General features: G+C 40.4%; 1 protein-coding gene across 1 annotated transcript in view; it reads left to right on the top strand.

The window, feature by feature from the left end:
* Nucleotides 1–12,821, top strand: part of LOC125456254 (protein transport protein Sec24D) — a 196,665-nt gene extending 183,844 nt beyond the window's left edge. The window contains exons 21-23 of the mRNA XM_048539223.2: nucleotides 866–1,057; nucleotides 2,986–3,075; nucleotides 9,311–12,821. Coding sequence (XP_048395180.1) covers nucleotides 866–1,057; nucleotides 2,986–3,075; nucleotides 9,311–9,451 — 423 coding nt within the window. The 3' untranslated portion in view covers nucleotides 9,452–12,821. The remainder of the gene's footprint in view (nucleotides 1–865; nucleotides 1,058–2,985; nucleotides 3,076–9,310) is intronic.
* Nucleotides 12,822–13,052: the final 231 nt, after the last annotated feature.

The following is a 13,052-nucleotide window of genomic DNA, read 5'->3' as shown; positions in this document are numbered from 1 at the left end:
TTGGCAAAGGATGCCATAGCAATGTGGGGCAGAAATCCTTTCGGCATTGTGTGGTTAGAATCCAGAATCCAATGCCCCAGGTGTGGTGGAGGCAATTTGAATCAATTTGAATAGGTGGGTGAATGAGTGATCTTATGGACATTTATGAGATCATGCGGAGTATGAATAGGGTTAATGGTAGATGTCTTTTCCCTAGGACGGGGAATTTTAAGACTAGGGAGCACATTTTTAAGGTGAGAGGAGAGAGATTTTAAAAAGACATAAAGGCAATTTTTTTACGCAGAGTCTCATTTACGTGTGGAATGAACTTCCTGAGGAAGTGTTGGATGTGGGCACAGTTATATTTAACAGACATTTGGATGCATACATGAGTAGGAAATGTTTGGAGGGATGTGGGACAAATGCAGGCAGGTGTGATTAGTTTGTGATTATGTTCGGCGTGGACTGGTTGGACCAAAGGACCTGTTTTCGTGCTGTATGACTCTGAGTGACACAAGGTAAATTGTTCTTGAAGAAAACCAACGCATACAAACAATAGGCCAAATGGCTTCCTTCTTTGGTATAACCCTTCTACGATTCTTTGGTGAAGGTGGCCAGAACAACAGGACTTAATCCTAAAATTAAAGTTAGCTTTCGCGATAGTGATATCAGGAAACACGTAGGACAGTGAAAATCTGGATGTCTGTCTCTTGAACATTTTGAAGATGAAATTAGTGGAATTTTTGTTTGATAAGATACAGATTAGTATTATTCTAATTGAGTAATAGAACAGTTTGAGAGGTTGAATGATCTACTCTTTTCCTATGTTCACTATGTTAATGCAACCCACTAACTACTGACTCAGCTGAACACTGTTTTGTAACAGCACAAGATGGATGTAAATAGTGAGGAGATTCCTGCTGCTGTCCGTTGCTCAGAAGAACGTTTAGCTGACGGAGGAATCTTTTTGCTGGAGAATGGGATAAATATGTTCCTGTGGCTGGGACTGAACTCTCAACCTGAACTGATCCAAAGCATCTTTAATGTACCCTCCTTTGCACATATCAACACAGATCTCGTAAGTTATATGTGGAAAGTACTTAACATTTGACTTGAAATTGCTAAAATTAACCTTGCTTTCTTCCCCCATGTGCTAATTTAATTATATTTTGCAGGAAAGAGGGTTAGAAGAATTAGGTTTGAGAAATCTAATAAACTGATTTAGTAGGAATTGACCAAAATGTTTGCAGATGCTGATTGATTTGTAACATCATTCAAACAGAATTTTCTCAGAGTTGCTCATACCCCAATCAAAACTCAGACAAGAAATATGGCAGAAACCCCAATTATTTGCAGAAATATGGCAGAAACCCCAATTATTTGCAGAAACATGATTTACTGATGTGTTCCACAACCTCACAATGGGAGAGTGATAGCAGTTACAAGTAATGCCCAAGTAACCCCATGTTTACTGATGTTGATTGAGGCATAAATATTAGCCAGTGCACTGAGGAAAACTTCCTTCTTTCTTATAAGTGGTGCTGCAGCATCTTTTACATCCAACGAGAAGATAGGCAAGGCCTCAGCTTAACTGTTCATCCTTAAGCTGGCACTTCTGATGGTGCTATCCAAACTGCACTACAGAACCAGCCCTGAACTTTGTCCTCAAGTCACTGACGTTGGGGTTAAATTCTTTGTTTCAGATGCAGGAGATCGATCTGTCACGTCAAGGGTAGGCACTTGTAAATGTTTCATTTAAATATTTCATATGTTGACATCACGGGCAGTACTTTTCACTTTGGATTGACAGTGAGACATGGAGGGTCACAGCCTGTCCTGTATGGTGAATTGTGACCCAAAAGTGATTTTCCCTGTATTGGTTAATTAGTGACCAGAGGGTGCAGTCACTATCGAGTAGTCTGGCAAGCTGTCAAGGCTGAAGGGCCTGTAATAAACACTGAGAAAGCAGCAACATGCAGTTCAGGTAAGTAAAAGCTTCCATTGTGAGGCACTTCCTCTGCAACTTCCTTAAATTTGAAACAAAAACATGCCCTGTACAAGATAGCCTGCAACTGGATCCATGAGATCTCGGAGAGCCTTAAAGCTGTCTGGAGCACTGGTCTCCCAGTATTCCATCAGGAGACATCCTCCGGGAAACTCGCCTGCTTCCCATACCTCTGAAAGCCCAGAGGCTGACTAGAAAATTCCACTGGATTTCTGACAATTGGCCTTAATAGGGCTTTAACTCAGTTATTTGTTGATTTAGTGAGTAGTCCTACACTCCAACCTCCAGAGAAATGACCTAAGCTAGGATGGTGCCAGCTGGTACACTGGCCAGCAGGGTGATGTTCCACACCTGCCACATCCACACTCGCTCCAGCTCAGGTCTAAAGATTCTGACTAGGTTTGCACATTTCAAAATTGTACGTAGTGTTGTTATGGTAGGATATTTGTGTGCACATGGCAAATTTATATCACTTTCTGTCACACTATGATACAATGAAAAACATATCCCAGCGGTGAGGCATGAGGGACAGTTCCTGTAAAAAACATAAATGTTCAAAACACTGCCATTCTCTGAAAATAGAAATCCAGCTATTTGAACTTTTTGAGATGTTTAGAGTTTCCCTTAACATAGATTTACATTTTCTCTTAATCAACCTGTTCCAAGATGTTATGACACAAACTCAAGAGCAAGTGAGGCTGGAGACCAGGTCTTCTAACTTAAAGAAAGGGACACCACTGCTACGCCACTAGGCCCCTAACACGAGTTTACATTTCAGATTGGAAAATTGGGATCAGCTACGGATTATTACTAACTTTCACATTATCTAAGTAAAATGCATGTAAAAGTAGCAATGACATTGCACTTTTGTGATGGGACAGGTGTATATCACAACATGATATCCTGAACTTAAACCTACTATGACCATCTGAAAATGGATGGTAATCACCAGAAAGTACATCACCACATTTTGACCAAAGTCAACTTGCATTTTGTTACAGACCTCATTACCTGAACTGGACAATCCATATTCAAAGAAGATTAGGTCAATCATTGCCAACTTAAGAAACCAGAATCCTTATTCCATGAAGGTAAGCAGAGATGTTTGTTATTTTTCAGGTTTCTTTTTGAGAGGTCTTAAAACAATTCATTCTTTATTCTAATTGTTGATTTAAGTGCGAAGCAGAACAGATTTTCAGTTTATCAACGGGTGACATTAAACAAGAGACCACTTGACACCCTGCTGTTGAAGGCCTGCACTATGTCCATGAAGCATTTATTAAGGTATAGGTTTGTAATTATAGTCTCCAGTGTTAGGTGCTGAAACCTCCCATCCAGGACTAGAGGGGCCCATCTCTAATGAAGACACATGGCATCCAGTGCCATTATTGGTGCCAATTGCAGTTTTACCTTATGACTAAGCATGAAAGCTGGTTTTCCCACCAGGTAGAGGTTTGTCAGAAGAAGCAGAAGAGACAATTCAGGGTGTGTTTTGTGCATTCTTCTTGGGACCTTGAGGAGTCTCCTCTGCACTGGTCAAAGAGCAAAGAACAAAGAAAATTACAGCACAGGAACAGGCCCTTCGGCCCTCCAAGCCGGTGTTGATCCAAATTCTCTATCTAAACCTGTTGCTTATTTTCCTAGGATCTGTATCCCTCTGCTCCCTGCCCATTCATATGTCTGTCTAGTTGCATCTTAAATGACACTATCGTATCTGCGTCTACCACCCTCACTGGCAACGCGTTCCAGGCATCCACCACCCTCTGCGTCAACAACTTTCCATGCATATCTCCCTCAAACTTTTCCCTTCCCACCTTGAAATTGTGACCCCTAGTAATTGAGTGCCCCAATCTGGGAAAAAGCTTCTTGCTCTCCACCTTCTCGATACCTCTCATGATTTTGTAGACCACAATCAGGCACCCCCCTTAACCTCCGTCTTGCTAATGTAAATAATCCTAATCTCCTCAACCTCTCTTCATACCAAGCACCCTCCATACCAGGCAACATCCTGGTGAACCTCCTCTGCACTCTCTCCAAAGCATCCACATCCTTTTGGTCACGTGGTGACCAGAACTATACGCAGTATTCCAAATGTGGTCAAACCAAAGTCCCATACAACTTTAACATTACCTGCCAGCTCTTGTACTCAATAGCCCGTCTGATGAATGAAAGCGTGCCGTGCGCCTTCTTGACCACTCTATCGACCTGCGTTGCCACCTTCAGGGTACAATGGACCTGAACACCCAGATCACTCTGTGCATCAATTTTCCCCAGGGCTTTTCCATTTACCGTTTAGTTCACTCTTGAATTGGATCTCCCAAAATGCATCACCTTGCATTTGCCTAGATTGAACTCAACCTGCCATTTCTCCGGCCAACTCTCCAATCTATCTATATTCTGCTGCATTCTCCACCAGTCCCCTTCACTATCTGCTACTCCACCAATCTTATTGCCATCTGCAAACTTATCGATACCTTCCTCCAGATCATTTATGTATATCACAAACGATAGTGGTCCTAACACGGATCCCTGTGGAACACCACTGGTCACAGTTCTCCATTTTGAGAAACTCCCTTCCACTACAACTCTCTGTCTCCTTTGCCCAGGCAGTTCTCTATCCATCTAGCTAGTACACCCTAGACCCCATGTGACTTCACTTTCTCCATCAGCCTACTATGGGGAACCTTATCAAACGCCTTACTGAAGCCCATGTATATGACATCTACAGCCCTTCCCTCATCTAACAACTTTGCCACTTTCTCAAAAAATTCTGTGAAGTTGGTAAGACATTACCTTCTCTGCACAAAACCATGCTGCCTATCACTAATAAGCCCTTTTTCTTCCAAATGTAAATAGATCCTATCCCTCAGTATCTTCTCCAGCAACTTCCCCACCACTGACGTCAGGCTCACCAGTCTATAATTACCTGGATTATTCTTGCTACCCTCCTTAAACAAGGGGACAGCATTAGCAATTCTCCATCGTCCGGGACCTCACCTGTGCTCAAGGTTGCTGCAAAGATGTCTGTTAAGGCCCCAGCTATTTCCTCTCTTACTTCTCTCAGAAACTTGGGATAGATCCCATCTGAACCTTGGAACTTGTCCACCCTAATGCCTTTTAGAATACCCAACACTTGCCACCCTCCTATGCTGTCATATCCTTGGTGAATACCGACGCAAAGTCTGACTCATTAAGAATCTCACTCATTTTCTCTGACTCCTGGCATAACTTCCCTCCTTTGTCCTTTAGTGGGCCAACCCTTTCTCTCATTACACTCTTGCTCTTTATGTGTGAATAAAAGGCTTTGGGATTTTCCTTAACTCTGTTTGTTGAAGATATTTCATGACCACTTTTAGCCCACTTAATTCGTCGTTTCAGATTGGTCCTACTTTCCTGATATTCTTCCAAAGCTTTGCCTGTTTTCAGTCACCTAGACCTTATGTATGCTTCTTTTTTCCTCTTTGCTAGTCTCCCAATTTCACCTGTCATCCATGGTTCCCTAATTCTGCCTTTTCTATCCGTCATTTTCAGAGGGACATGTCTGTCCTGCACTCTAATCAACCTCCCTTTAAAAGCCTCCCACATATCAAATGTGGATTTACCCTCAAACAGCTGCTCCCAATCCACGTTCCCCAGCTCCTGCTGAATTCTGCTGCATTTTGGTCCTCCTCTCTTTCAAGCCCGAGTGCTCCCAGAAGTACCAGCTGCCTGATTCTCAACAACCAGCATGTAACCCCCTAAGATAATAAAATGTGAGGCTGGACGAACACAGCAGGCCAAGCAGCATCTCAGGTTGTGCTCCTGAGATGCTGCTTGGCCTGCTGTGTTCGTCCAGCCTCACATTTTATTATCTTGGAATCTCCAGCATCTGCAGTTCCCATCATCTCTGTAACCCCCTAACCCAGTTCAACCAAGGGAACATTCCTTGGTGATTAAATTCCTGTGGTCTTACTTTGCTTTGGCGGGTCTCTACGTTCCCTGGTTACTTACCGGAAGCCTACTTAAAGTGAAACTCAGGGCCATAGTGTAAACATCAGCAAATGTATTGCTTCCATAAGTGAAATATATTTGAAATGGCAGAAACATGAATAATCATTTAGCTCCACTATCCCACTCTCCATGTCCCTATATTACGACATTTTTTGAACAATTGATCGGAACTCTCACAGGGCAGGGTATTGTTTTAACAATGTGGATCAGATCCTCTTGATCTAAGGGAGCAGTGTTACTTTGTCTATTGGGTAAAACCTTTGGGGATTCTTGGGCTAAAGGAGGACGAGATAATCTGTGCTAAATTCATTTTTCAGATATTTTTGTAGATCAGTAGGGACAGGAATGCTTCTAGAAGAGAGTTATATTCCCGTTCCATGGTCAGATATTGTTTGCTAATCTCTTAACCTGCTCCCCAGCACAGTGGCTCAGTGGTTAGCACTGCTGCTTCACAGTGTCAGGGACCTGGGTTTGATTCCAGACTCAGATGACTGGCTCTGTGGAGTTTGCAATGGTTCCCCATGTCTGCACCGGTTTCCACTGGCTGTTCCAGTTTCCTCCCACAGTCCAAAGGTGTGCAGCTTAGGTGGATTGGCCATGCAAATTGTCCATAGTGTCCAGGGATATATAGGCTAGGTGGACTTGCCACAGAGAATATGGGGTTGTGGAGATAGGGGGATGTGGTGAGCCTTCAGAGGGTCAGTGCAGATTCAATGGGTTGAATGGCTTCTTTCCACACTGTAGGGGCTCTGTGATTTAATAATTCTCTCCCATTCCATTAATGACATTGATTCCCACTGTCTGCTGTGGACCCCCAGCTACATGCCCCTGCTACATATATGTATTCCACCCACCAGCCAGGCAAGCAATCTGGCATTGTCAGGCAGAAGGCTCCAGTGGTGTTGTTTAATTCTTGATTCATTCCTCCATGTCCTACCACATTAATGCATTGTCACCAGGCATTTCTTGGTCACTTCCTATTCAGCTTTATATTTCTTTAACATTGAGAATATTCCTTTGGTGGTCCTCTCTGGGCCTTCTTTTAGTCTCTAGTGTATTGCTGCAAAGTGACTTGTACAACGGTAGAAGCTGGGGGCAGTTTCCACATACCTGTTCCTTACTGATGACATAAATCATTTTGGGATCACATACGCAGTACATAAGTGTGAGGATCTCAGAATGTCAGCAGACCCCCTCTGTGCAATCTACTGACATGAAAACTACTGGCACAAATCTGCTTCAATAGACCAAGAGGCTTGTTTTCCACCTCCAAGGTGTTTAATCGCAATTATCACTGCTTTGCTTCGATTGGTTCAAAACCTGGTGCTAAACTTGGTGAGTAATAGACATCATGGAAATTCTAAGAGAAAACTGGTTATATTCACCCTGTTTAGAAACATATTTCACAATGTACACATCCCCAATTTCATAACCTAGAACATGACATTGCAGTATATTAAATGAGTAGGGAAGAATGCAAGCTCCGCTGAATCATTTGAAGCACAATAATGGAAGTGAAATGTCATGAGAAAGGAGTTTCCATAAAGCAACTTCTTTTTTGGTCGGAATAAAACAGGAATGTTGTAACTAAAGTGTTATGACTGCTCAGTTGTGAACATCTTTTCTGCTTGTGATGCGCTCACCACTGCTGGGCTAGTGATTTCACTGAATGAATACTGTTTTAGAGAGATGTTGAGAATATAGGAACTAGAAGCAGGAGTAGGCAATTCAATCCTTTAAGCTTGCCCCACCTATGATTACAGGTCAGCTCATCTCAACCTCAACTCCACTTTCCTGTCTGCTCCCAATAACCCTGTAACCTGCCATTATAATTATCTGTCAATCTCCTCTTTTAATTTAGTCAATGTCCCAGCATCCACTGTGCTGTGAGGTAGTGAATTCCACTGATTCATCATCCTTTGAGAGAAGTCAATCGTCCTCAACTACTTCTCAGCCTAAAACTTTGACCTCTCATTCTAGATTGCCCCACAAGGGGAAACATCTGCTCTGCATCTGCTTTGTCAAATCCCTTTAGCATCTCATTGCTCATTAGATTCCCTCTCATTTTTCTAAACTCTCGCAAGTACAGGCTTAAACTGCTCAATCTCTCCTCCTAAGACAAGCCTTTCATCTCTGAATGAGAACACTTGGCACTTGGAACAAGGAAAATTGGCTAGAGTGTCATCTGGATTTCATCTACAGCTCTTTGTTTGAGCAGCATTGTTGGAGACCTACCAATGCTCCTTCATTGTAATTACTGTCTGTCATTGGAAAAAAACATTTATGGAGAATGAAACAGAGATAGTCACGTTCCCTTCTCAATTAATAACATAGCTCATTGCAAATTCATATACCCTTTGATTTTTACATGCAAACACAGAAGTGAAAAGTCACTTTTTAATATTTACTTTACAAACTTTTTTGGGTTTTTTTTTCTAATAGAGCTGTGGGTGTACCTACAAAAGGTCGTTAAGGATGGGCAATGACTGCTGGCCTAACTGGGCACAGGGGTTAACAAGAAGGACATCTTACTAGGAGTTCTACAGATTTAAACTCCAGTTCATGTCATCTGATACCAGAATGACATAGTTCCTGTTGTACATGCTCAGTAACTATGCCCACAGCATAGGTATTAATTCCCTTTACAGCTGGTAATATTTGCATCTGGTGAAAGAATTTTAGAAATTGGAATTAGAAATATTTAGCATATAGTATCATCCATAGCTGCCTTGCACCTTGCATATTACTAAAACTTACTGAAGCGCTGTCTGTTAAAAAGTCCTTGCTAGTTCCATGACAATTCTGAATGTGATGTCTTAAATTAAACTCTGAGTTTATGAGCAAAAGTTACATCAATTCCTTTACTTTCAGAAAAAAAAGTTCCTTATTTTGTATTCATTAGATATAGGCATTGCTGGCTAGGCTAATTGCTTAATTGTCATGTGGCCAGTTGAGAGTAAAAATTGCTGTGGGTCTGGAGTCTTAGACAGAGAAAACAGCAGTTTCTTTCCCTGAAGGGTATCAGTGAACCAGCAACCCATAAAGAATTTTTCGTCATCACTAAACTCTTAAATCCAGAGTTTTATTGGATTCAAATTCCACCATCTGCCTTAACAGGATTTGAACCCAAACCCCGAGAATATTATCTGGGTCTCTGGATTAATAGCAATAGCGGTAAGGCCACTAGGACGTCAACTCTCTGGTAGGGAAATGAGGCAAAAGATGCTGTATTAAAGTATTTGTCAGGTCAAAAGGAATTATATAAAACAAGGAGTGTTTGCAACAAATTGTGTAACCTGTATCTTAAGCCTGACTGTTTTTTCTTTCCATTTGTAGTTAATAATATTAAAGCAAAAAGACAAATCAGAGGGGATCTTCAGACAGCTCCTAGTGGAAGATAAAGGCTTGCACGGAGGAGCTTCTTACATGGATTTCCTCTGCTATGTTCACAAAGAGATCCGTCAGCTCCTCACCTAAAGCCCTGCTTGACCAATTGTGGTGGATGCCTTTTTATTCAAGCTCACAAGAAAAACAAACAGTGTAAACCACACATATTTAAAATATATATCAGTGTATTTTCTTCATGACTGTTATTGTCAGGGCTTGAGTTTTCTTAGAGGAAACTTGTTTGAACTTAACAAAAAATCTAGTATTCATTATTTTAAAATAACTCAATCGCTAGTATCGAAATGTCACTGATAAATAAAATAGTTGCTATTAATACATATATATTTAATATATGTAAGCATATGTGTACATTTGACAGTATCAGTACTCTCATCTGTGTATGCAGTTATGTCTTAACTGATTCAAAACTGCAACTCCTCCACTACAATGTCAGTAACAAAACACTGTTGCTACATGGTGATAAATGAACTAGGTGATTTTTTTGTTCTTTTTTTCTAAACAACTTATCCTGCAACTAAGTATTTTGATTCCAATCAACTGGATGTGTGCAGAAGATAATAAAATAGGAGCAGTTTAGCAAATCTCACACCAAAGCAAAGCAGCAATGAAGTAGAACAATGTCATCCAAATTATTTATGAATTTGATGCCATTTACTTGAACTGAGGCTGGCAGTTGTTGCAGAGGTTCTTCAAAATGTATGAAACTTCTTACAATGTCATCTCAAGGTGGTGAAGTTGCGGGCAACAAGAAGAAGCTAACTATAATACTTGTGTCTTAGTTTCCATTTTATTACTTTTGACAATTTTGGATAAGTCCATTCCCCAAATCAGTAATTGATAAAAAACAGCAAACTTGTGTTGTATTCTCCCCCAACATCAATCCACCCCTGCCTCCCTACTGAATTTATTGCTGCAATTTAACATCTACAGGGTAGAGTACTGAAAATCTTATGTCAGGGTATGCACATCTTTTCAATTACACATCCTCAAAATTTATTTTCTGTATTTTTTTGACTGAAACCTATTTCCAAGTAGAGCTAGATTAATATGCAAAAACTATAACTGATTTCATTCTTTCATAGTAATGGTAAATTAACTGAAGTAATCATTTTATGTGCAAAGGGCCAACAGTCTTAAATAGTTATTTTACCTTGCTTCATGCATGTTGTCTTTACAGTATTTCTGAAGTGTCACAAATGGACAGTGTGTCAAATTTACTTCATAGTATTGTGTGCTGTTGTGATTTATAGTCACATACATTTTGTACATTGGATTTCCACTCCTGATTGTCATTGCTGCTTTTTTCCAAAAGGGACAAAGTATCTTGTCATGGAGCATAATGTTTGACCTTTCCTAAGCACGATGTTGAATGATAAGGAATGATATTACAAATAGCCTGTCATCAAAACATAAAATTAGCATTTGTCATGCCAGCATCATTATCTTTCAGGGCTGATTGTACTGCACAGGTGACTTTCACGATCTGATCACTGCAACTTTCTAAAGCGTGATTGAGGGGGAGTAAGTGCAGGGTGGTAGAAGGTTGTCAGGATTGGCGGTGAAGAGCAGCCAACTTTGAACTAATCAGGTCTGGCAGCATCTGTGGACAGAAAACAGAGTTAATGTTTCGGATCCGATGACCCATTTTCAGATGACCCTCCTTAATTATTACGAATAGATGCATCACAATGGCACAATTAAAACACAGTTTAAAGAAGGGATCAAGGAACAGATAACTCAGAGGTCATGATCCTTGCACCTATGCTGGGACGGTGTTCACTGGTGCTGACCCAGTGGGATATATGAGGTCAGCAGAAGGGCACCTAATGTACATGGGACTTACCTTCGCTAATAAAGGCCCATTTCTTGACCAGCACAGGCAAAATCAAGGGCCTAGCTATCAGAATGTTCACGAAATGTGACTACGTACCATATTGTATATTAGTTAGAGGTGCATGCAATGTTCAGTCATGATCTAATACAGGAATGGTGGTGATTTGTATTCAGCGTGCATTTCGTGCCCTGAATCAATACTACATCCAGTTTCTGGCCCTTTATTTCAGCGCAGCAACCCCTCCCTCCCACTTTGCCCTGTCTGAAGAAGGTAAGATCAAACAGGAGACTGCCAGAAAAAAAAGTGGTATGATGCCACCTGTCTCTACCATTTTCTGAGAAATTTCATCAGTGTCTCACTGGACCTAAAGCAAGACAGCAGTGGGAACCTAAAGAATTTCACCCTCAGCTAATATAATGCAATAATATGGTTATGTGGACTTTGATAAATTATTACAAATGTTGTGTATGAACAAGCAGGAAAGAAAGCTTGCTAGATGCAAGTGCAGAACTGAAAGTCACATGCGGTCCTATCTTCCACCAATGTTTGGTTGTAATGAGTGGAGAGCCTCGTAATTTCTGTTGGAAGAATTTTGCACACTTAATTCTGTAAATCTTTCAAAATACATAACAAGCATTAACTGAGTTAAATATATGTAAATAAATGCAAAGCACAATGAAAGGTTGAATACCTGTACTCTTCAATAGTTTTTTTTAGGTTTGGTGACATAAATTTTATATCGACATGCCTTTTTATGTCAGGGAGCATTGGAGTAAAGTAAACAAATTTAAATTTGCCTGTAACTTTGAAAAACTGTCACAAGACAAGGTCTTTTCAGCTTGCAATCTTTTGTGGGATATAGTTGATGAGGAGAGAGCAAGGCAAATAGTTGATAACAGTTATGAACTGATGGTTTTATTTATCCTCAAGTCATTGTTTCAGTCATGTTTATCCTGTTGAAAGCAATTTGTTCTGTGATGATGCAAAGTGCTGAAAATGTGTGGATTGATATGGGCACTTGGTCATCATTTTTCCTGTAATTTGTGAAAAGGTTAGGCACTCAATTGAAATATCATTCTTAGTGAGCGGCACGTATTCAGTTTGAGACCACCATTAAGCACCCAATGATTTGAAATATGGCCATATTAAATGACAGGGGAAGCCTTTAATGCATGTGGTATGTTAAACTTCTGTCATTTTAAATTGTAATAGACATAAAACACTCAGTTATTAAACCCTGTAAAATTACAATGTGAGCTCTTTTTATTGCCAAACTAGAATTGTGCTGCAGTCATCTAGAATGAAAAGGATTATATTTCCATTTGTGTATAAGACAAATTACACTTTCAAAATAAGGTCACTTTTTTGGTTTGTTCTTCAGTGTAATAAATACTTGATGCTTCTCATGCAGTTACCTACAAATGGCGATCATTAAAGAAACCCTTGCAGGTATGATATTTTATGATGAGGAGTAAGACGAGCGATGCGTGACAGATAAAGTGCTCATAATTCAGATCATGAAATGACTTTTCTGTCATGTATATTTTATAATGCAAATTTTTACCCTGTTATTAATTGTTAATAGAAAATTTGCAAATAAAACTGAGTGCCTTGTATTGAAACAGTGTTCACCTAATTTTATCACAACAGCAAATAAGGAAATAATACAATACCTTCCAAGCATCAAACAGTTGGTAGACAACGGGTGGAATTTTACTGGGGCATCAGGTGTCAGAGCTGAAAGTGGGAGGCAATTCCGGTTTATCTGACCTAGTTGTAGGATCTGGGGAGGTACATCCCTACCTGTAACCTGTGAGGTGACCACCACTGGGGCAA

This window comes from Stegostoma tigrinum, chromosome 1, assembly GCF_030684315.1.
Source record: "Stegostoma tigrinum isolate sSteTig4 chromosome 1, sSteTig4.hap1, whole genome shotgun sequence".
Taxonomy (NCBI): Eukaryota; Metazoa; Chordata; class Chondrichthyes; order Orectolobiformes; family Stegostomatidae; genus Stegostoma; species Stegostoma tigrinum.
The sequence above is the reverse complement of the archived record's forward strand: the minus strand, read 5'-3'. Positions and strand labels throughout refer to the sequence as shown.